This window comes from Drosophila subpulchrella, chromosome 2R (genome assembly GCF_014743375.2).
Source record: "Drosophila subpulchrella strain 33 F10 #4 breed RU33 chromosome 2R, RU_Dsub_v1.1 Primary Assembly, whole genome shotgun sequence".
In the NCBI taxonomy this organism is placed as follows: Eukaryota; Metazoa; Arthropoda; class Insecta; order Diptera; family Drosophilidae; genus Drosophila; species Drosophila subpulchrella.
Genome location: NC_050611.1, coordinates 644,333 through 668,576, shown reverse-complemented (window position 1 = coordinate 668,576; position 24,244 = coordinate 644,333). Strand labels below are relative to the sequence as shown.

At 37.3% G+C, this 24,244-nt stretch overlaps 5 protein-coding genes across 13 annotated transcripts; 1 reads left to right on the top strand and 4 right to left on the bottom strand.

Annotated features, from left to right (window-relative positions):
* LOC119550609 (odorant receptor 49b) lies at positions 1-1,643 on the top strand. The gene is made up of 4 exons (XM_037859433.1): positions 1-433; positions 581-963; positions 1,013-1,222; positions 1,528-1,643. Exons 1-4 carry the CDS (start codon positions 1-3, stop codon positions 1,627-1,629), a joined length of 1,128 nt encoding a protein of 375 aa, XP_037715361.1. The 3' UTR covers positions 1,630-1,643.
* Positions 1,644-3,567: 1,924 nt separating this feature from the next.
* Positions 3,568-4,670, bottom strand: LOC119550804 (antigen 5 like allergen Cul n 1). 2 transcript variants are annotated; one of them, XM_037859738.1, is made up of 3 exons: positions 4,510-4,670; positions 3,999-4,456; positions 3,568-3,940 (listed from the first exon to the last, which is right to left on the bottom strand). In XM_037859738.1, the coding sequence occupies exons 1-3, from the start codon at positions 4,639-4,641 to the stop codon at positions 3,631-3,633; spliced, it is 900 nt and encodes a 299-aa protein (XP_037715666.1). In that variant the 5' UTR covers positions 4,642-4,670; the 3' UTR covers positions 3,568-3,630. The 2 variants fall into 2 exon arrangements, with proteins under 2 accessions (XP_037715666.1, XP_037715668.1); XM_037859740.1 differs by having other exon boundaries at positions 3,568-3,919.
* A 318-nt stretch (positions 4,671-4,988) lies between these two features.
* On the bottom strand, positions 4,989-6,211 carry LOC119551083 (antigen 5 like allergen Cul n 1). The gene is made up of 3 exons (XM_037860245.1): positions 5,983-6,211; positions 5,538-5,929; positions 4,989-5,368 (listed from the first exon to the last, which is right to left on the bottom strand). The coding sequence occupies exons 1-3, from the start codon at positions 6,109-6,111 to the stop codon at positions 5,059-5,061; spliced, it is 831 nt and encodes a 276-aa protein (XP_037716173.1). The 5' UTR covers positions 6,112-6,211; the 3' UTR covers positions 4,989-5,058.
* Positions 6,167-7,132, bottom strand: LOC119551084 (antigen 5 like allergen Cul n 1). The gene is made up of 3 exons (XM_037860246.1): positions 6,975-7,132; positions 6,522-6,916; positions 6,167-6,471 (listed from the first exon to the last, which is right to left on the bottom strand). Exons 1-3 carry the CDS (start codon positions 7,095-7,097, stop codon positions 6,198-6,200), a joined length of 792 nt encoding a protein of 263 aa, XP_037716174.1. The 5' UTR covers positions 7,098-7,132; the 3' UTR covers positions 6,167-6,197.
* Positions 7,133-7,588: 456 nt separating this feature from the next.
* On the bottom strand, positions 7,589-24,044 carry LOC119551085 (protein shisa-5). Of its 8 annotated transcripts, XM_037860255.1 has the most exons (5): positions 23,766-24,044; positions 23,572-23,709; positions 8,338-8,467; positions 8,207-8,278; positions 7,589-8,148 (listed from the first exon to the last, which is right to left on the bottom strand). In XM_037860255.1, the coding sequence occupies exons 2-5, from the start codon at positions 23,672-23,674 to the stop codon at positions 7,989-7,991; spliced, it is 465 nt and encodes a 154-aa protein (XP_037716183.1). In that variant the 5' UTR covers positions 23,675-23,709; positions 23,766-24,044; the 3' UTR covers positions 7,589-7,988. The 8 variants fall into 8 exon arrangements, with proteins under 8 accessions (XP_037716183.1, XP_037716181.1, XP_037716175.1 ...); XM_037860253.1 differs by lacking the exons at positions 23,572-23,709; positions 23,766-24,044 and adding an exon at positions 21,982-22,105; XM_037860247.1 differs by lacking the exons at positions 23,572-23,709; positions 23,766-24,044 and adding an exon at positions 18,556-18,727.
* Positions 24,045-24,244: the final 200 nt, after the last annotated feature.

Here is a 24,244-nt window from a genome sequence, read left to right as displayed (position 1 = left end):
ATGTTCGAGGATATTCAGTTGATCTACATGAACATCAAGATACTTCGCTTCTGGGCCCTTCTTTATGACAAAAATATACGGCGATACGTCTGCATCGGACTGGCCTCCTTCCACATTTTCACCCAAATGGTCTACATGATGAGTACTAATGAAGGTCTAACCGGTATAATTCGAAACTCCTACATGCTCGTCCTTTGGATCAACACGGTGCTGCGCGCCTATCTTTTGCTAGCAGATCACGACAAATATGTGGCCCTAATCCAGAAATTTACCGCCGCCTACTATGATCTATTGAATCTGAACGATCCATACATATCGAGAATTCTGGTCAATCTCAACCGGGTGGGACACTTGATGGCCAGGGGCAATTTGTTCTTTGGCATGCTTACATCCATGGGTTTCGGCCTGTATCCCTTATCGTCCAGCGAGAGAGGTGAGCGAGTCCTTAGTTATATATATTTAAATGGTGTGTAAAGTACTTTTTTTTCCCTTAGTAAACAATGAATATCTTGATTGAATGTGGATATTTTATGAATATATTTAAGATAACCAAACCATTTATGTCCTTACCCTTTTTCAGTCCTTCCCTTTGGTAGTAGGATCCCTGGCCTGAATGAGTACGAGTCGCCGTACTATGAGATGTGGTACGTCTTTCAGATGCTCATCACCCCGATGGGGTGCTGCATGTACATACCGTATACGAGTCTGATTGTGGGACTGATTATGTTCGGAATAGTGCGGTGCAAGGCCCTGCAGCATCGCCTCCACCAGGTGGCCACATTGCATCCGTTCGGAGACCGCGATCCCCGACGATTGAGAGAGGAGATTATAGCCTGCATTCAATACCAGCAGAGCATCATCGAGTATATGGATCGTATCAACGAGCTGACCACAATGATGTTCCTCTTCGAGCTGATGGCTTTTTCGGCCCTACTGTGTGCCCTCCTCTTTATGCTGATCATTGTAAGTGTGTATCCATAAAGGGAACATTATGCATTTTAAATTTTCGCAGGTCAGCGGCACCAGTCAACTGATTATTGTCTGCATGTACATAAACATGATTCTGGCCCAAATACTGGCCATCTACTGGTACGCGAACGAGCTGAAGGAACAGAATTTAGCAGTAGCCACCGCAGCCTATGCGACTGAGTGGTACACCTTCGATGTTCCCTTGCGCAAGAACATCCTCTTCATGATGATGAGGGCTCAGCGACCAGCTGCAGTGAGTTCCATTTATAAACCTCAAGTTATACTATTTCAAACTGTTTATTTATAATATTTAAGGATGAAACAGCCTTAACCATATATTTATCAATAATTAATAATCTCTGAATTGGTTCACATTCCAATTGACCAAGAAGAACTGATATTTTTAAAGTTTTAAAAATACTTAAGCTGGATTTAAGCCAAACATTTATAAAATCTTCAATTTCTTCAGACCTTAAAGAACCTAGGAACAAAACATCCTAAGCGACCCAATTTAATTAATTCAGCTCTTTTTAATACTATTAATAATTTTACTTTCAGATACTTCTGGGCAATGTCCGACCCATTACCTTGGAGCTTTTTCAGAATCTACTCAACACAACTTATACGTTTTTTACGGTCCTCAAGCGAGTATATGGATGAACGAACCAGGACCAAATTGAAATATTTTATTAAATAGCTTAAACAGGACATATGCAAAAACTCGCACGGTTCCCTTTTACTGTTAACTCTGAACACAATCGAGCACATTTCACAATTGAATAAATCATTAAATGAAAATAAAATAAGTTTTCGTTTTTAGCTAGAAATATATAACATTTTTTCTCTTTTTTCGCTGCGCACCATTTGCGGTTGCTGCGTATTTCACGCTGCGTTTGCCATTTTTTCACTTCCGCTACAAGAGAGAAACTATAAAAAAAGGCTGAATCAAATTCGAAAAATAAAACGAAAAGGTGTGCCAAGTGCGCGATAAAAAAATTTGTTTGCTGAAGTTGTCAACGAACTTTTTTGCGTCCGCTGACTTTGACTGGCAGTCGCCTAGGTGCGAAAACAGCGATTCCGGATGCAGGATGCAAGCCCGGCGGGCAGGTGCCAAAAAGGAGCGGGGACACATTTCAATTCGACTGCCACGTTGCAGGTGAGTAGCGTCGGGCGAATCAGGTTCATTATAATAATGGTGATGGAATTAAAGTGCGATTCCAGTGGCTCAACTTTGATTCTTTGTTGTCGAGCAAATAGCTTGAATAGGAAGACGCAGGCTAAAAGGAACGGAAGCACTAATAGAATAATACCCATATTTTGCCATCAAGTGGAGCTACTTTAGAATGAAAATGATAGCTGTTTTAAAGAGCATTCCGATTTACTCTTTTTACTGTATTTGTTGGTTTAAAACTTAAGAAACTGGTCAGATCATCTAAAAACCGCTACTTTAGAATGAAAATGATAGCTGTTTTAAAGAGCATTCCGATTTACTTTTTTTACTGTATTTGTTGGTTGAAAACTTAAGAAACCGGTCAGATCATCTTAAAAACGTATAAGGATAAAAAAGGTGTCAAAAGTATATTCATCTTACTGTTCACTTACCGTTAATTTCGTACATAATTAAAATTTATTGAATAGCTAATTTAATTAAGTAGTAATCCTCTGTCCCTGACTCATCTTCTTCACTTGAGCATTTGACCATGCTAATTTATTTATTTATTTCTTTAAGATGATAGTAAAGTTTACAAAACTAATACTAACGTTGGAGGTGTAGTGCTAGCTACGAGGCGTTCGACTACGTATTTACTTACTTAATTTAACAATTCATTTATTTACACATATACGCATTAATATAGTTTTGTTTAAATGAGAAATGCATTTTCAGTATTTGCAAAGAAAAATCTTTGCAACCCACTCAATACTTCGCGTCTCATTTAATATTCAGGTAAATAGGTACCAAGCACCTGATTGTGAGACAGATGGTTTAGTATATGAAAACAGCCAAATCTAGCAAAACTAAGGCATCTTTTTGAACAAATTTCCGCATTTTTTTCCAGGTAACATCGTTAGAAAAAGGACGGATCTGTCCGCAATAAGGACAAAATGGCAGCACTGGTTGGAAACTCAAGGATGTTAATTTTTTATACTAACTGTTTTATTAAAATGCAATTTCAACGTGTTTATAATTGAATTGGACTGAATAATCCAATTTTGGTAACAAATAAAATTTCAGAAAAAAAACAAAAATATATATTTTTATTAATCCACTTCATTTTTTAATAACAGTATCCTAACCAATCTTGTTTCATTTTTTATTTACACGAATAAATAATAAATAAATGCAGGCTTTAGAATCCAATGAGTTGTTTTTTGGTTCTGGGCCATATACAAGTATATTAAGTAATCACATAGGGGGTGGATGGTACCAGCTAAATAATAACTCTTGCGAACAAAATTAATTTGTTTGTTCGGGTAACCTTATATATTGTGAATTTGATAAAAAAAAATGTTGTATAACGTTTTAAAGATTTATCTTCCAACTACGTATGATACATTTTGTTTATTTACTAACCGCCCGCTATAGAAAAACACCACATCAGTAGAATCCTTTTCTTTTTATTATAATTAGTAATTGGCTGTGGAACTGCAGGACCTGCCACCTCAGAAGAGGCCCGGCAGGTTGGAGGAGTCGTAGATCTCGTTGACGGAGCACAGGTTGATGAAGACCGGATTGCGTCCGCTGCGGCACTCGGTGGCCGGGCGGTCTCCGCTCTGGTAGACGGGGGCATTGACATCGTCCGCCCGGACAAAGTTGCAGGTCATGTACTGGTGGACGCTGGGCAGCCACTGACCCGCCTCGTTGGTGGTGTTCTTGGTCTGTCGGAGGATGCCGCATCCCACGTGCGTGGTGCTGTCCCGGACGAGCTGTGTGAAGTAGGCTATGCACTTGCTGACGCGCAAGCGGAGGATTCTGGTCAGGTAAGCGCTACTCAATCACCAAAGAGGATCCCCATGGGATGTCCACCTACCTGTTGCTGGGCGGACTATAGGCTATGATATCCCGCATGCTGCACTCCTTGTACTCGGCGAACATCTGCTCCAGCGTGGCCTTGATCACCTCGTCCTCGGTGTGGTATTCGACGGGCACTGGGGTTTCTGGATTGGGGCTGCCATTGGGGGGACTTCCCGGGGGCAGGGGATCTCCCTGCCAACCGCCCTCGGCCACCACCTGAGCCACGTTCCGGAACTGCTCGCTATTCCGGCAGTGGTCGTTGACCAGGGCACACCGCTTCACATTGAGCTCGGCGAAGCTGGCCAGTTCCTGATCCCACTGTAAAGTGGCCATCCGGGTGGCCGGACTGAAGCCCATCAGATCGCCCCTGGCGATCCTATCGCGGTACTCGTTCAGCTCGTTGAGGATCATGGTGCGACGGGCCGTCGTGATCCGCACCACATGGGCATCCGGACTGCAGGTGTCGCCCAGCTCCTGAAAGCATCAGCCGTCAGCGGGATCTTCTACAACCATTAGGTCCCTCTTACCCCGAAATTGTTGCAGGCTATATGTCTCTCGGGTCCTGGACACAAGGTCGGATCGCAGTAGTCGAAGGCGTGAAGCTGCTGGCCCAGGAGCATCAGCAGCAGCAGCAGCGGCGGCCACACGGTGTCCAACATCTCGACGAGGCAGCCAGTTTAGCCAGCTCCGGCCTCCCGAGGCTGCCTCTTATAGAGTTCGAGGCCGCCAAATCGATTTGTGGTCAAGCGAAGCTATCAATCGCACGTATTTACTATTTATTTACTGACCCCCACTCAATTTACCAATTGGTTACGCCTACAATTTGACACACTTTGGTACACAGAAAAATATATCGATACGATGTGATGATCTTTTTGATGATGTTTTGTAGCACTTTGGTCCAGTTAACAGGATATTTATGGAACAAAGAGGTTTTATTAATCCTAGAAAATTACAAAATAATACTACTTTTATAGTACCATCTATTTTTTATATGCCAAAGAAGTGGTTTCGAATTCTTTTGAATTTATTAACTTAAGTAATTATCTATTTGACATGCGAATATTCAATTCATTTCAAGCTGTTCCTTCGTTCTTCTTCATTTTTGCGCTGAGCGGCATCTTGGTTTGCACCACCATGCTGTTGGCATCGACGTTCTCCTCCTCGTTACACAGGAACTGGTACAGTTGGCTCGATCCGGTGACGCACTTCTCACCAGGATGCTGACCCACCTCGTACGGCTGAAGGTTGTTTACGTTGGCCCGTGAGAAGTGGCAGATCAGGATCACGTTCGACTTGGTTTCTGTCCTGGTCTTTAGCCGGATACCACAGCCCATCCGGGCACCACGGTCCTGAATCAGGGGCACGTAGTGGCCCACGCAGGAGCTGAAATGAATAGTATTTTATAGTATTATTTGTTATTATTATTATTTATAATGTATAACAAACTCATTATCTAAAATAATTTAACTTATATCCCATTATTTTTTTTAAGATTTGTTTTGACTAGTAACAATTATGCTTTTTAAAACCAAATTTTGTTCTAACTACTTACCCCTCCTTACTGGGCAAAATTCGTTTGTTTTCGTCCATCCGGCAGCCCATGACATCCAAGAACAGCTCCGGCAGCATTCTATCAAAGATCTGATGTTCTAAGCTGTTTCTCCGCCCCATCGTGCTCCGAATTTCCGTGGTGGCCACATAGTGAAATTCGTCAGTGTTGGCGCAATACTTCCCCAACTCGTTGCACTGGCGCACCTGGCGATCGGCCAGCCGCTGCAGATTGTAATCCCATAATATGGTCGGCATGCGAGCGGCCACCGAAAAGTTGCCCGCTCCACTGGCCACATAGTTACGCAGCACATTGATCCTGTGAAGAATGCCGTACTTCAAGCCGCCGTTTACATGCAGAACGATGTTGCCCTTCTTGCACAAGCTGGCTAATGTCTATAAAAGCCTTTCTAAAATGCCACTAATAGGTTGAGACTTGGAGCTCCTACCTTGTGTCCAAAGCAGCCCACGTGGACCTCGGCATCCATGCAGAGATCGGGCCTGCATAGGGTGTTTTCCCGTGAGGACAGGGATACGGCTGGCGTTATCAGAAACAGGCATAGATACCACATCCGCATGTCGACCAGTCAGCGTGGCAGTAACACTTAAATTCACGGGTAAATCCATCTTAAAACCTAAGTTTATTAGACTCCGCATGACCAACTTAATTAAGCTCGCCTAATTGTAGGGCATTGGGATTGACATGCTCCTCGGGCGAACAGAGCCCTTGATATATGGAGTGGGTTCCCGCATAGCAGCGACTGCCCGGGTGCGCACTCTCGCGGTAGACAAGCTCATTTGCGATCTTCCCGCGGGAAAAATGGCAAAGGACTCCGTACTGATAAAGTCCGCTGGTTTGGCTCCTTCGCATCATCATGGCACAGCCGACGTGGGCAGCCAGGTCTTGGACCAGTTGGGTGAAGTAGCCGCGACAGTGCCTGAAATCGAATTCGGATAAACATACACCCCATGGAACTGCCGTACTCACCTATCCTTGGGGGGTTTCTCGGCATTAATGTGGGCCATTGAGCAGGTCTTTATATCATCCATCCAAAATTGCAACACAAATTCCATAATGGACTTGGGGGTCTTCTCCTGGTGCAACCACTTGGTACTACCGTAGATATAGGACACATATCTGAACTCATCCGTGTTGCTGCAGTAATCGTCCATATTCTCACAACGGCGCAAGGCAAACTTGGCCAATCCGGCCAGTTCCTCGTGCCAACGGAGAGTCGCCATCCGGGCAGCCGGACTGAAGGATGGATACTGTCCCAGAGCCACTGTATTACGGAAGTCATTCAGAACGGACAGTAGATGGGCACGCAAATGCATGGGAAACTTCATGATGATCGCTCCACTGCCACAGGTCTCATCAAAGTCCTGAAAATGTATGCATCTTACTATCAATCTACCTATGCAGATAACATCCTCAACTCACCCCGTAATTATGACAAGCGATATGCGTTATCTCCGGTTGGCACAGATCCTTGTCGCAGTAATCCGTGGATAACACCTCTTGGGTGATAAACACTATTAAAAGGGTCGGTACAAGGAGCAACATTTGGTGGCGGTTGGTGTAGTGAAAATAATAATGGGAAATCTTCAACCTGTACCTTAAAAAAATCAATTTGAAATGCTTGATAACAGCATGGCAATTGCACTGCTATATTTACTACATGAAACAAATCCAGTTTAAGCCTCTAGGCAATAGGTTGTGTTTGATTTGCATGGTCTATTAGTAGTCCAGAATGAGAAGTGCTCAACGTTACCAATTCCCCAATTTTTTTAATCACTGTTTTGGTGGCTTGAAATAAATTCCATCAAATGAATAATCAAAGGCAAAAATGCTGGACATACAATCGATTCGGCTAAGGGTGAACCAAGTAAAAAATACATAATCCGACATACACAAATCAAAAATGATACACAAAAGCTCTCGGTTGCAACAATGCCAATTTAAGCCCACTAGTAATCTTTAGAAACACATTTAACCACTGCACTTTCATTGGCAACAACATTCGATTTCATGGAATAATTGAAAACATGTTTGCATTTCTGGTTTTTGTGGAAGTGCACATCGAAAAAACAGGCATGTATTTGACGTGCACTTCGCTAGTTTATTACAATTAACACTTCATGTAGTTCAGTTTTGTTTTCTTTTTGGGCTTCCTTAACGTAGGTGTATAAATTAAATATAGGTTCCACTTAAGTTATATGTTCATTTTACATACATACATCACAAGCAATACAAAAATGGCTCGTTGTGCGATCGCTTTTGCTTTGGTTTCTTCCCCCGGCCGCTTGGAAATATATCGCTGACTATTTGGAGTTCATTTGGGTAATACATATAAAGAGGAATCGAAACGAATGCGTTCAGCAGTGTATAAAAGCTATGTCGAGGCGAAAGAGGGTCTCCTCCAAATAAGTGTCACTTTCAGTTCGCAGTTAGCAATCACTGCCCAAAGTTGGGGTTGTAGGGAGCCTGCTTCTCATAGCCGGAGGGCATGACACTGGGTCCCGGATTAGCCATGGCCATGTCGTAGGGCGGAGGATTCATGCTGGCAGCCCCGGCGCCGGGATACGGAGGATAGGCCACGCCATGCGTTTGCATGCTGTGTGAAAGATATTAATTATTATTTGCATTCTGCAGAGGCTTTCGATTCCACTTACCCGGGCATCGGCATCGGCATTTGCTGTTGGTTATGGGGTTGCATCGGCATGGGCATCTGCACGGTCACGTTACTGCGGGGAAAAGAGAGCTGTTAGAGGAGTTTCCGGGCCCCTTTTAAGTCCGCACTTACCCGGTGGTCTGGGCGGGATATCCAACGGGAGCTGCGTAGGCGTTGCCCGCCGGATAGCCCGGCGGAGGCAGCTGTGTGACCGGATATCCGCCGGGAGCCGTGTGCGTGGCGGAGGTCACCACCACGGGCGCTGCAAAGAGTAAAAGCAGAACAAGAAAATTAGAAACGGAAAAGAGCTGGGCCAATAGTTCTGAGTCATCGCCGACCACTCGAATCGCAGATCCGATAAGCTCCCGTTTTTGATTAAACTCATCAGTACGAAAAAATTCCCCATTCGGTGCGCTTTAACACTCAACGAAATTTTAAAATTTTTAGAGTGATAAAGAGGGGTACGAAATAATTTTTCCTGGTCCTATATTTCCTTAAAGCAATTGACCAATTATAAACATAAATAAGTTGGAATCTAGTGAAACTATGACTTCACTAATTTTCCCTTTTCCTTTTTTCAGTGAATTTATTGTTTATGTGTAGTTCATTAATTTTAATCTTATCAACTTGATCGACAACTTTATTTATAACAACAGCTAATAACAAAGCTATGTTATATTTATACATTTAAGTCCTATAAGTACTAGACTTTTGAATAATAAAATGAAAAAATGAAAGTTTAAATTAACTGTTGTTTTCCTAAGTATTGTCGTTTTGCCAATTGTTCAGTCAATGTAATTACCACCGCCCTCGCTGATTGTGTAGCCAACATTTCGTGCTGCCTTCTGCTTGCGCCTTATGCAAACCACAATAGAGGTAACGAAAAATATGGTGAAAGCCAACGATAATCCGACCCAGAATGCCCACATTTTCGATGATTTAACGGGTTAAACTGGAAAAACACAAACGCCTTCCAGACGAACACAGAACAGACTGCAAAGCTGTCATCAAAGAGACCCACTCATTCGGCCCATGTCTAATCAATGGCCGATTATATGGCCAATGCGATAAGCGGGTGGTGACATAGCCAAACAACACACATGTTTTTCCGGACTCTCATTCTAGTTTGTTTATCACTTATATTGGCAACACACAACAGCTTCAATATTACATAAGTCAAAACACTATCCCTAGTTACTTATTTACCCATTGATCTGAACTTCTTGGCTATACAAAAGAAGCATAGGCACATTAATGAGGAAATCACTAAGAAGACTGAGAATGCAATGATGGGAATAATATACGGCTCCATCGCGAATATTATTTTATTTGATTAAGCAGGTGCTACACCAGTGGGTTCACGATATCAACTGAATATGATATGTTGGTTATTTGTACATGACAGCTATTGGAAACCGACGGGCGGCGTTATCGCCTCAAAAGGGAGATCCCCGAAAACACACCTGCACCCTTCGTAAGTGCCGCTCTTTGGGTTCGTCCACGGGTCAAAAATACCGCCGCGGATGTCATGAAGAATACGGAGAGGGTAAAGAAAAGTATCCAGTAGATGCCCGAGTCATCCATGATTTTGATACTGACTGAGTAAGCGGCGCACAAAGACTAAACAAAAGCGAAGAACTAAAGCCACCGGATCGGCAATCGAAAATGTGCCCGTAATGCCCAAAGAAAAGGGCAATCGCACTCATAAAGATAGCACTTATCAGTGATAACAGCACTTCGAACCATTATCATAACTTACTTAAATCGCCGAGAGCCTGCCGGCGCTTCCAATATAGTGCAACCAAACCGATTAACCCCAAGATGAATATTTTGTAGGTTATGCGAAAAGCGGACATGTAGACTATATAACTTTCCCGGGATTTCATAAGGTAACTGATATATGTTTCGTTATACATATCGAAAATATCTCTATTAATGGTTTAGAAAAACAAAATCTTCCAAGTGACGGCCAATAATTATTGCATATATAACAGCTAAGGCAACCAAAACTGTTAGGATTTCCGCCTCCAATGCTAGAAATGTCCAGTTAAATTGCAGTCGCTTGGAAATATCCTCAAACACATCCAAAATGGTGGCATTCATGATGAAAGTCCGCGACCTAACTAAATGGGTTCCATAATCATTTTCTGAATAACCCAGCAATTCGGGACGTACGTCAACACATTAACTTTTTATATGACCATTATCCACTAATATCTATTTATTTGCATTTAGAAGTAAACCCACCACTTTGACACACATTAGCAAATGTGATCCTAAATTGCAGGGAGTCACAGTCAGTTTAATCAGTATATATATGTTCCACAAGTATAATAAAAACCACCAGTCATTACCCACTTCATAACAAGTCCTAAATCTAATAATACCAAGATAGGCGGGCAGTTTCATCACAGGGGTCCTCAAGTACTCAGAGTTTTACAACTCAATGAATTGGATAAGGGGTCGTTTTAGGAATATTTTTCAACTATAATATTGTATTATTATTGCATTTTATAGAAAAAATAAATGTTACTGCTGATTTTTTACATTCTTTGAGATTTTGACTACTCATACACAAGACTTCAAATGTAGTTGATAACTGAAATCACGTCGTATACAATCTTATATTTCGGTTAGACAATGACTTGAAAAATTCACCCATAAATAAAATTGACTTTGCAGATAGGAAGCACCAATATTATATAGTGGGCAATACCCATAATCGTATAATTTTCATTTTACAAGATCGAATTTTGAAATCGACCGCAGAAGCTCTGAATGACGACATCGAAAGCTTGCTTGAACTAAAAAAACCAGTTCGCAAGAGTTGAGGTGCTATAATCGCTATAATATGAACAAACTTTTCCCGTTTAGAATTACCATTATTTACATGAAGGAAATACACAAGATTGTGAAAGGTGACTCAAAGGGGATTTACTTTTGGATTGCCCCGAATTGATATGACTAAATCTATTGTTAAACTGGAAACTAAATTGTATTTAAACATAAACGTTATAAACATACTTTTTCAGTAGTATACTAATAGAATAACTCAAATGCTTTCTTTTTAATCCCCTTCTGCTTTTTATAGCCAGATCATACACATAAGCAAAAAAAATAATACAGCAACTGTAACAACAAGCATCATTGCAAAAACTGTGTTAATGAAGTATAACTATTATATTCCCGATACACAGCTAACCAATTTAACTTGTTAGATTTTCTATAAATATTGGGTCTAATAGCTTTGCTTAAATGCGTTATATTTGCCTCGCAATTCAAATTGCAGCTACAAACGTTATTGACTGACTCAGACCTCATGGACTTACTCTTCACGAAATAATCTGGTTTTATCGGTTCTCCCATTTAAATAAATCATAACCAATAAACAGTGTCTAGAATGATGAACAATTTAATATGTATAAAATTGTAGGGCATTGCATTTCCATTGGCACGGTTGCCAGCCGACTTAGGACTTTCAATTAGATTACTTTTGAAAATGGCGTACTACATTTAAAAGACATTATTTTCTGTTAAGAAGATGTAAGTTGTAAAGTGTTGGTGAGTTTTTTACAAGAAATAAAAAAAAAATATATAAGCAAAAATATTAGGTTAATAAATAAAACTTTTTGAATTGCGTATTTCAAACTTACAAAAGATCTTGTATAATCTTAATACGGGACATATCATAAAATATTGAGAATAATACCAGCAAATAGAGCTTTAGTTATAAAATAATGATGAGCAGATACAAAAATTACTAACCACTTATAACTTTAATTTGTTGTCCTTTCTTTATTTTTTTGCACATATAAAAGGCCCCAACGCATAGAATAATGATAAACGCAGCAAACAATATGATCATATCAATGTCAAACTCGTTGGAACTTAATTTTGGCACATTCATATAAAGAAAGTTCATGATTACTCTGCAAACGTCACCAACTAACTAAAAGATGTATCGGAAACTTAAGTTGTTTTTGTTTGGCAGATGCAACACTGAGAAACCTTCGTTTATCTTACAGATTAGATAAAAATGTCTCTAAATAACCCATACCTTTCTCACAACTTTTACAGCAATATTTCCAGCAGCACATACAGAAAATCCAAAGAATGGCGATTACAATGATGATAACTCGGTAAAAGCTTACTGGAAACTTTTCTTTAAACGAATCATTATTATCGTAGGGATACGACATTGTGTAGATCTAGCAAACACGTTTGACAGCAACGAACCGAGGTAGTGAACTGATCGGACCGATGACAAAAATACTTGTGCTTAAGTCAGCTTAGACTTGCTCTAAGAGGAAAAATCCAAGCTTTATGTTGTGAATAGAACGAATTCATTCCCCAGTTGTGCAACCATTCACATCCGTTGCGATATCGGGACCCACCCACATAGACTTTTTCAAAGGAAATGTTATCAAGACATTTTAAAAAAAGGTACTCTTAAAAAAATGGTCTGCGGACCTAATTAAATCACGTATAATAAACTTCACAATGTAATTGGTGAATTCAATGCTATCATTAGGTAAGATTATGATCCGTTCAACTTCCAAAACCCTATCCACATTATATCAAATCCTACTTTAATCAATACCCAGAAAATCCTAATCTTTCTTAATAATTCCAACATACCATATAAGATATAATAAACTGTAAAATATAATACAAATAATAATCATCACTACTAAATTACCATAAGCGAGCTTAAAGCCTTTTGCTGCTATAGCTCTAAAATAAACCCACTGTTAGCTTATAGTTTTAACTATAAGTTAGCATTACATAATAATAATAATAATCATAATAATGATCTATGGAAACCAGAACTTTGAAACTTAATTTTCTTATTATCTGCACAATTATCCCGTTTTGACTAAAATATTCATAACAAAGTTTTGAGTCCTTAAACCAAACTAAAACCACCCCTATTTAAACACTAAAGCTGAGTCTCTGTCTCACTTGTAAAATTTAAATTTAGATACATTTTTTAGCCTGCTTTTGGGTTTTCCAAAACAATTTCTAATCCAATATTTTTAAGGAAATCAAAAATGTCTTCTTCACTGCGATGAAAACTTGTGACTGAAATTATTGGTTTCACTACAACCACCCAGTTCTAAAAAAAAAACTTAACTTTAAAATAATCAAAGGAAGGTAAAACCAAAATTAAATCAAACGAAACCATTTGCTGAAATTGCTGAGCTCGCAAAAGTTATTAAAACAGACCGTTATGGCTATATCGAGTTGTCTAGGGATGCTGATCAAGAATACATATACTCCTTAACTGCGCAAGAAACTTCTCACTGAAATTATAATATCTGGGTATAAAAAACAAGGGTATAAAAATAGATATTTAGCTATAATACAGATAAATAAGGAGTTTTTATTAAGGACCTTGATCAGTTTTGTGTACGCGACTGAGAAACCTTTACTGAATCGATCATGCTTCACGATGTTTCTTTTGTTAAGATAATTAAAATATGATTGTTGTTGCTGCGACAATTTTGATTTTTTTCATACCTTTGGTTGCTAATAACAAAAAAAAACCTTTTCTTTATATCGAATTTATACCTTGCAAGTGGTTTTGTTTAATTACTGAATTTTTGTAAGTTCTTGACATTTACAAAGAAAATTCGGGAGCGCAAACGTCACCAACATCTATCTGTGATTCAGAAGTAAAACTAAGAGTCGTTGGGATGCCTTAGAGATAAATCAACAATGTTTTCAAAATAAAGTATTTAAAACAACATCTGCAGGCGCACTTAAGGAAAATCCGAGCAATGACTCATAAAAGTAATCCAGCCTTAGCTGTTGTACTGGTGGGGATAAGCCATATTTCCCATAATCGTAGGTGGGTCTTTTTATACCCACTACACGTATAGTAAAAGGGTTTACTAGATTCGTCGGAAAGTATGTAACAGGTAGACTGTAGAGATTTGGTCCCTATAAGGTATATATAGTCTTGATCACGATCAGTATCCGAGTCGAACTAACCACTTCCGTCTGTTTTGTTTTGTTATCATATTACTCCATTTCGCCAATGATTGTAAAAAAATATATTGACAAGCATTACTAAAATTATTATACACTAAAAGTGAATGTTCTCTTTGATTTACATTGACGAAGAACATCTCCCTCACTTTTGTTTAAACTCAAAGCAAACCCCATTGTTACATTTATACAGCCTGCTTTTGGGCTTTCCAAAAAAGTACAAACTCCAAGCAACTATGTATCTACATGTCTAATAAACACTTGAGCTTCGCCCAATTTTAATTCTTAAAACAATATACATTCTTAAAACGTTATTTTCCACAATTGTATATTGCCCACATGTAGGAACACCAATTTTGTTCCGTTTGCATTTTGACATATTAACAATCCTGATGAAAAAAAAAAACAAGAGAGAACGCTTTAGTCGATGCCATCAGATACCCGTTACTCAGCTTAGCGAGAGAGATACAGATATACAAGTAGTATTTGCTTATAACCTTTTAATAAATGGTCCGAATTGAACCATTTTTGGCATGTAGATGGTCATTTATAATCAAAACAAGATCCCATTTAAATTTTTCGAAAACAACAAAAATGTGCTAAAATAAACAACTAGTGTCAATACTTTGTTAAATCCAAATTAGAATTTTTACTTGATTATTCACTTTGCGATTCACTCTTAATTTATATCAACCCAACACACCATTCGCACCCTTTGATCCGCGCCTGCTTACACAGTTACAGAAATCCAATGACTATTTTGTTTGGCTTCGACACATTGAGATAAATAAAGTTAACTATTTTCTACAACTAAGAAGTTCTAGAAGTAACTTAAGGGGGTATTCTAGTCTAGAGGCTCTAGTTTCGAGCCTTTTTTAACAATTAATTAAAACTAAAGAATTGATATTTTTAGTGTCGGGTTTTTTATCATTTGTTTATTTAACTTAGAAGAGTATATAAAATAAAATTTAAAAAACAAAAAATTTTTTTTCATCGAGTTATGCGTCCTTGAAGTAAAAAAAAGGCCGTGTCCTCGTCGCCATGATTTCTACCCTTGTTGGTCATCTTAAAAATGAAAAAAAAAAATATTCTTAATCAGTACGTAATCAGCCACTCAAAAAAAAGGTCAATTTTTTACTAATTTTTTAATTTTATCGATTTTTTTAAAAATATTACAAATTTTAAAATTTTTAATTTTTGTTGGTTCATGCGATAGAGAGATATTGAAAGAATATTCATGCCAAATTTTAAGTAAATCGGCTGATTAGAACTTGAAATATTATGGCTACCGTATCAGAAAAAGTAGTTTGGAGAAAAACGCGTTTAAAGTTTTACGTTAAATTTCAGGCAGTGTAACTGATAGAATAGCACGTATAACTTACATTCTCTTAATCAGCCATAATTTTAAAAATAATTTGAATTTTGAAAAATCCGTTTAGGGAGATATTTTTGAATATCTAAACTATCAAATTATGATTAAAAAAATTTTCGATTTTTTAAATTTCTAGACTAGAATACCCCCTTAAGTTTGCAAAATACTTTGAAATTATACTTATCATATAAAATGATAAATCGAAAAAACAAATGCACAACTGTATCTCTCGTGGTAAATATTTTGTATAACCCTCTTAATTATAATTGTGTCATTTGAAGTTGTACAGTCTAGTTTAGCTATGAACATGACAATTTTTTTTAGTTTATATTTTAGTTATTTTCTTTTTAGGTCTCACCTTACTTAAAGAATAAAGGGTTATATTGTAGTCGTCGCAAAGTATGTAACAGGTTAAAGGAAGCGTTTCCGACCATAGAAAGTGTAAGTATATATTCTTGATCAAAATGTAGATAAAAATATAAATTTAAAAAAACTAAAAAAAGGACATTTAAATTTATGATGACCTTACGTAAGATTATTTAAATTTCTATCTATGATGATACATGGTATATATAGCTTCTATAAATATAGCTTCTGGTCTTTCTAAATTAATATCACAAAATATTGCGCTAGAATCATTTTATTGCAGCATCGTTTCAAAGCCTTGGCAGAAAATCTAGCGTTTTTAATCAAATATTAAGCAAGTGTAAGCAAATGTGTGCTCCTGAATTAGGGACTAACGTTTAGGACTATTTAAAATGTATTCACAGTATAAATACCTTCCTCACTTCGACAGCAGCAACACTTTATGATCGCCCCGCAAATACAAACAAGAAAAATAAGGAAGTAAATCTTTTTCTCTGAATCCGTAAGTGTTCTATTAAAGGGATAGTAATGTGACCTTGACATTGTATAAATCTAACAGGCACGTACGAGCGCAACGAAGAAATACAACTTATAGATCCCAAACTTTTTAACAAACTGATCTTTATATAATCGAATCATTTCCTTATAAATAAAAAGAAATTCGAACTTACTTAGCTAGCACTCGATAAACGAGTGGGTAACGAAGTCTCTTATCAATATTCCAATCACACGGAATATTTTGAAACATTTATTTTTCTTTAGATGACTGAAAAATGAATATGTGTGAATTCTTCTACCAATTTAGCAGAGAGACTACACTATAAATAGGCAGGGTGGGCAGAATTGGCACAAGCATTGTGTAGTTCTACAATATGCACTAAAGTAAATAACTTAAACATTTTTTAATACAACGTACATAATAACACATGCTCTCAAGAAAATAGGTTTCTAAATTATATAAATAATCTTTAAATAAGTTACTTTAATAATTAAAAAAACCAAATTGAAATTGTCTACTACCCAATTAGCTAAAATATTTGTGGAAACTTCACAAGTCGATTATATTACTCTCTGAAAGGGTATAAAATGTGTCTCAAGTAAAAATACCTTTCGAACAAAGTTTACAGCAATAACTGATAACCAAACCACTATAAATTACAATAATGATGATTAAATAAAAAAAGGTCTTGTCAACCGATAATGCTTTTGTAGAAAAGGAGTTCCAGTAACCTGACATTGTCTACAAATCCGCATGAAACAAGAAAGGAAGTTAACTTTGGCAAGCCGAAGATTTTATACCCTTGCAGCTATAATTATTAAATTTAATTGAAATTCTTAAAAATGCAAAAAAAGATATTTCCAATAGTATAAGATAATGTGTCAAAAAACATTGAAGCTATAATTTGTTTCATATTATTTTCCCACCAATTTTTTCGATCTTTCCTAGGGCAGCTATATGATATAGTCGTCCGAATTTGATAAAACTAAATTCGAAATTCAGAACTAATTAAAAAATGTTATTTCCAAGCGTAGGAGGTTTATGTTAAAAAACACCCAAGCTTTAATTTGTTTTAGATTATTTTCCCACCATTTTTTCGATCGTTCCTATGGCAACTATATGATATAGTCGTACGATTTTGATAAAATTAAATTCGAAATTCAGAACTAATTAAAAAATGTTATTTCCAAGCGTAGGAGGTTATATGTTAAAAAACACCAAAGATATCATTTTTTAAGCTTTTTTTCCGATTATTCCTATTGGAGCTATAAGATATAGTTGTCCGATCGGGCTGGTTCCGACCTATATACTACCTGCATAAGATAGAACCCTTTTGTGAAAGTTTCAGCCCGATAGCCTTAAAACTGAGAGACTAGTTTGCGTAGAAACGGACGGAGAGACGGACAGAGGGCCAGACGGACTGACGGACATGGCTAGATCGACTCGTCTAGTGATGCTGATCAAGAATATGTATACTTTATGGGGTCGGAAACGTCTCCTTCACTGCGTTGCAAACTTCTGACTGAAGTCATAATACCCTCTGCAAGGGTATAAAAATCACTAAAACGATCTGAAACTTTTGAATAGACTGAACTATGTAGATTCTGAGTAAGAATAAGAAACAAAGTGATATTTATACAATGAAACCAAAAATATTGTTTCTCATAAAAACAGGCATGGATTAGATATTTTTGCTTAGATACTATTCGAGTCTCAACACAGTTTAAAAAATAGTGCCATACAAAATATTTTCAAAATTAATTTATTTTTAACAAAAAAATTAGGAATCCATTTTATACTGTAGATGACTAACATAGAAAACATAGATAAACCATATGGATTAACTTGAAATATTTTTTTAAGTATAATCTCTAAATACACTACCTTACAAAATAAGATCCCAAAAAATTCTTTTAAGCCGTTGATGAAAGAAATGGAACATAAGAAATGGAACCCTGTATCACGAAAATGTCATTAACATTTTCTATATAGCACAGTTTTACTTTACACAATTTTTATAAATTAGATTTCGGCGATTTTTTGTATCTGCCAACTCGGAAAGGCCCGAGGCATTAACAAATCAGAGGACAGGAAGCTGTTTTCCAGTGGACGATATACTAACTTGCTTCGATCACGGCCTTGCCCGCCAGCCGTTGGTTCCTTTTGCGGATCGCCGAGCGTACTATGAGCAGCATAACTCCGCAAAGGACCACAGCGAATAAAGAACACAGGACGATAGTCGAGGTCTCCACATCCTTCTCGCCCGGAACATGCGGCATCTTTTCGAAAGCAGGTGTAACTATTTATTAACGATTACTAACTAATAAATTCGATTGGCAGACAGTCTTTAGGATTGTTCGATGAGTATAGAATCTACGCCACGGTTTTCCGAAATTGCGATGTGTTCACAGTGTTCATTGCGCAAACGTTCAACGATTATTGCTAACTGGATGAGCTTCTTCGTCGATTTTTGTAACAGTCTAGACTGTCTTTGGATTTCCACAGACCCGAAGGCAGTTAAAAGCAGTGCGTTAAGGCCCGATAAGATTAGCACCCTTCGCTGTGTCTGTGGGGACGGTCTGCGCGTTTAATCGCCTTAAATACGCCATATAGTCCTGATACCAGTTCTAAAAGCTAGCATAGATTCGGGGGGAAGCCATAAAAATTCTCAAGTGGACATCGTTGTTACAGCTTGAAACCTGCGTCAATACTCCGCATCAATCAAAAGAAAAATTAGGTTTCGATTTTGAAATTTATTACTCTTGGGTATTCTCAACCTGATGCGATTACCCTCTGCGGTCCCCACAAATCTCCGATCGTCACTGACGTCAGTAATAATCAAATAATTAAATTACGCTTATCAAACCAAGCGTGGATAGTAATAAATTAAACCGAGAAGGAAAAACAACGGTCAATAGACTTTTCTGCAGTAACAGAGTAAATGAAAGTCTGTCTCAAATACTGAAGCAACAATTGCTGACATTCTGCTGAGAAGTATCCTATTTCTTAGTAGCGCAATTAAGTGTGTTGTTTCATAAGCGCAGACATCCGGGGGCGGCTTGATCTCAGTGAAACAATAGCCTATAATGTACTGTCAAATTTAGTTCTTTGATTACCAAAACAGTTCCAGTATATTATTTCATGTGTTTAAAAAATTATTCTTATATATTTTTAAGTCATGACAGCAACTACCATAAATAAACCTTAGTTACACCTGTGAAATCATTACCTTCCAACATCTTTAACAAAAAAGCCTCTACACATTTATTAGGTACCCTTGCACTAAGATAACATCTACACACTTGCAGAGGCTTAAATAAGTTTGCTCAAAGTTTGTAACGACGTGAAAAAACCGTTTCCGACCCTGTACATTATATGAACATATTCTTGATCAGCTTCACTTGACGAGTAGATGCATCCATGTCCGTCTGTCTATATGTTTTATAATCGTTTTCGAGCTCAGCTTCAATAATTTAAAACTGTCCAATCATCCTAAAATATGTGGACAGTGTCCACTGGACTCATATCAGCTATGATAACCTATAGCTATTGACATGAACCTTTACAAATCGTACTTACCTTGACTAAAGTAAAAATGCTTTCTAATATAATGACTATATCCTTTAGCTACCACGGTAACTAAGGATGAAATAGGTAAATTTCTTGTTTTTCAAAACATTTTCCTGTTTAATAAAATTAACCTAATGTCAGTTCACTATTAAGTAAACGACATGTTATTTGATTAAGTTTGATGAACAACTTTTTTTTTGGTTTTCCCATAAGCCTCGTCTAAACTATTTGTTGGCACTCAGTCAACTCCCTATCTTCTAATTTGAACACCACTAATATATTTTAATATCGTTTCACTGAAAGAAGGAACAAACAATATTTGACGTCAAACGTTTGCGAATACAGATTGCCAAAAATGTTAACGAGGCTTTAGTCAAACATGATTTGATAAAAATCACTAGACAGAACGCTATAGCAGAGTGCATCGACTATCAGATACCCGTTACTCAATTAACCAACTTGCGATTGGTATGATACTTAAATCGATTTCAATTTACGCTAAAACAAAATCTTGGGAGCTAGGCAGACTGTAGGGTTATGGGCGTTTGTGGGCTTCAGAGCCCTTGTATACCTAATCCCACTAGATTCGTCGGAAAGTATGTAACAGGCAGAAGGAAGCGTTTCCGACCCCATAAAGTATATATATTCTTGATCAGGATCACTAGCCGAGTCGATCTAGCCATGTCCGTCTGTCTGTCTGTCTGTCCGGATGAACGCTGAGATCTCGGAAACTATAAGAGCTAGGCTTTTGAGATTTGGCATGCAGATTCCTGAGCTTCTTACGCAGCGCAAGTTTGTTTCAGCAATGTGCCACGCCCACTCTAACACCCACAAACCGCCCAAAACTCCTGCAGTTTAAGGCCCACAAACCGCCCACAAACTTCGAAAAATCCTAAGTATGAACGCGGATATCTCGGAAACTATCAAAAATAGAGAATTGGGATTTCAGACTTAGATTCCGTAGCCTGGTACGCAGCGCAAGTTTGTTACGCGAATATGCCACGCCCACAAACCGCCCAAACCTGTGACAGCCACAATTTTTATGCTAGATACAAACGCCCATAAAGCTTAAATCTGTCTACCGCTAGTAGGTGGCGCATTTCAATCTCGCTTTGCATATCTCCATTTCCCTTTGGTCCCTTTAGCAGAGGAACGGGTATCTAATAGTCCAGGTACTCGACTATAGCGTTCTTCCTTGTTAGCTTTTATAGTTTCCGAGATCTCGGCGTTCATACGGACGGTCGGTCATGGCTAGATCGACTTGGCTAGTTATCCTGATAAAGAATATATAGAGTAAGGAGATGTTTATGTTTTATCAATGCAATGGAACCACAATTTTAGTTGTTTGTTCTTTAAATATTTACAAAACATTCTTATACAAAACAATAAAATGATATATTTCTTATATTAAAAAAAAAAACAAAATCTCGCATGTACTCAGTTTATGTAAAATAAATCAACATAAAAGGTATGATTTGATCCGTTTGCTGCTTAATTAAACCGCAAAAATGGGTCCACAAGTATCCTAAATAGTAAAATAGTCTTCTCTATTAGCAATTTAGAGTAAAAAAGACACCAAATATATACCCCTTTATATGTTTCATTGAAGAAATGCGCATTGGCAAGGGATCCAAAATGACGCAGGGAATCTTATATGGGTGTAGGATTATTATATTTGGTGTATTGATGACGGGCCAACAGTCAATATTTGCAAACATGTACTCATTTTGCTCCCCACTGTAAATATTTTTTCGTTTTTTGTTACATACTTTGGACTAATACAATATACCCTTTTCCTCTACGAGTAACGGGTATAATTAACGATTTGTAAATTAAGGCGATAATCTCAGGGGCTGGATTTAAATGGCGACATGGACATGAAGCACTTATGATTAGATTTCGATAGCCTAGCTGTCTCGAGCGATTTCCCGAATCGGAGATAACTTGTCCACACCGGCAGGGATCACAGTTGAGTTACCCATTCGAAGTCGACGGGCTCGACGAACCCGCAACAGGATCAATATCAGAATCAATATAAAAAACACCATTAAAACGGGGAACCACACATCGAAGTATATGTAAACCATTTTAAAAGTTTTTAACGAGGCGTTCGGTTTAAAAGTCAGAGGAATACTGGAAAATGTAACTTGCTATGCCACGGGTACAGTTGTCAGTTACTTATCTATAAAAACTCATCATTTTGTTATCAAACAAGCGCTACTGAAAATGAGTCATTTAAATTAATATTAAATTGTGGTGGAATTCAAAAGATACTTTTTTATCTAGCTGTACACAAAGCTTAATGGTGGAAAAAGGTAAAAATTGGGAAAATCCTGGTCAGAAAGAGACAAACCATATGGTAATAAGATAAGATACGGTAAGCATATAAATAAACTTAATTAGATAATGACTTGGGCACATGCTGATAAAGTAAATTAGGTTTATGGCTGAGCATAATTGATTTTGTTTACGAATCAGTGGGGAAGCGAAATCTTAAAGATAGCCAGGGAGAATACTCTCTTTATTATTTAGAAGATCTCTCGCTTTATTTGGACTGCAATTTATTCTTTTGCATGACTAAGTAAAGTAAATATACAAGTCATAGGAAACGGATAACGCTAACTCTATATTTTTTAGACCTTTCGCTTTATTTCGGCTTTACTTATTATTTAGCACGATTTGGTACGAAACAATACAAGTGATAGGATTTGTATATACTGACTCACACAAACAGTGGTCGGCATAAGTATTTTGACAAAATAAAAGTTAAGTATACTCATAACTTGAATTTACTTCTTGTAAACTATAGGCATCAATGGAAAAGTAATTTCAATGCCGTTTGAATGATACAATACATTTCTTTACCCATTCAGTACTTATTGAAAAGGACGAATTTGTGTAAATCAACTTTGAAATTTAAAAAAAAAACTTTTTTCCTCGTCTTGAAAACTTAAATTTTTTGATGCAAAAAGTTTCTTCAAACAAAAATAATAGTAACTGCAAAAAGAATTTTTCAAATATCATTTTGCTTATATTTTTTATGATTTTTTGAAGGTGACAATGTCGGAAAAAATTTGTATGAAAAAGACAAAAATATGGCTCAAATGCCTGTTTTTAAGCATTTTCAAAAATTCATAAAAAATATAAGAAAAATGATTTTTGAAAAATTCTTTTTGCAGTTACTATTGTTTTTGTTTGAAGAAACTTTTTGCATCAAAAAATTTAAGTTTTCAAGACGAGGAAAAAAGTTTTTTTTTTAAATTTCAAAGTTGATTTACACAAATTCGTCCTTTTCAATAAGTACTGAATGGGTAAAGAAATGTATTGTATCATTCAAACGGCATTGAAATTACCTTTCCATTGATGCCTATAGTTTACAAGAAGTAAATTCAAGTTATGAGTATACTTAACTTTTATTTTGTCAAAATACTTATGCCGACCACTGTACATCCATTTAAAAATCTAGAATTGTTTTCAAGCAAATTGAACTCCACCCTCTTTGTTGTGGTGAAAAAATGACTCATAGGGGGTTTATTTGATTAATAGCAATATTTGTATTTCTACTTACTTGACAAAACGGCACCCTGGCGTCTGCTGGTACAGCAATATCCGCAGCAACTCATGATGAGGAAAGTGAGCAGGAAAAACATGAAAATACCCCAGAAATCCATTGCGCCTTCGATGTCCTCCAATTCGAATTCCTCCACTGGGCAGAGAGATTATATCATATACTATATAGCTATACTTTTTGTGGTTACTCACGCTTGGCTTAATGTTACTGTTTGTTCCGGCTTTTGAATACTTTAACTCGAGAATTCCACTTGTTGCAGTTAGTGCATAAAAAATGCACTGCTAAATTACCAGAATTTTATTATTTTCCTAAAGCACACGTGGAATTCAGGAAAATATCACTTTGCTCCTCAATCGAAAGGCCCTAATTGAAGCCTGATCGGAATTGGCTATAAAATCTTATCAGCAGCTAATCTGCAAATAATAAAATATAGCACGATAACAAGTTAAGAATAGTGCCGTCAACTGTGTGAAACGTTTTACAGCACTGCGAGAGATGTGTCTAGTGCGCAATCGATAGAAAGCAATCGATAGAGAGTTCACTAAACACAGCCTAGTGTACATATCGATTCCAATTAAATGGCAGAAAAATTAAACAAAATAAAGATTTAAATACTTAAAAATGGTATAATACTTTAATAATCATATTAATAATTCACATGGGCTTAAAA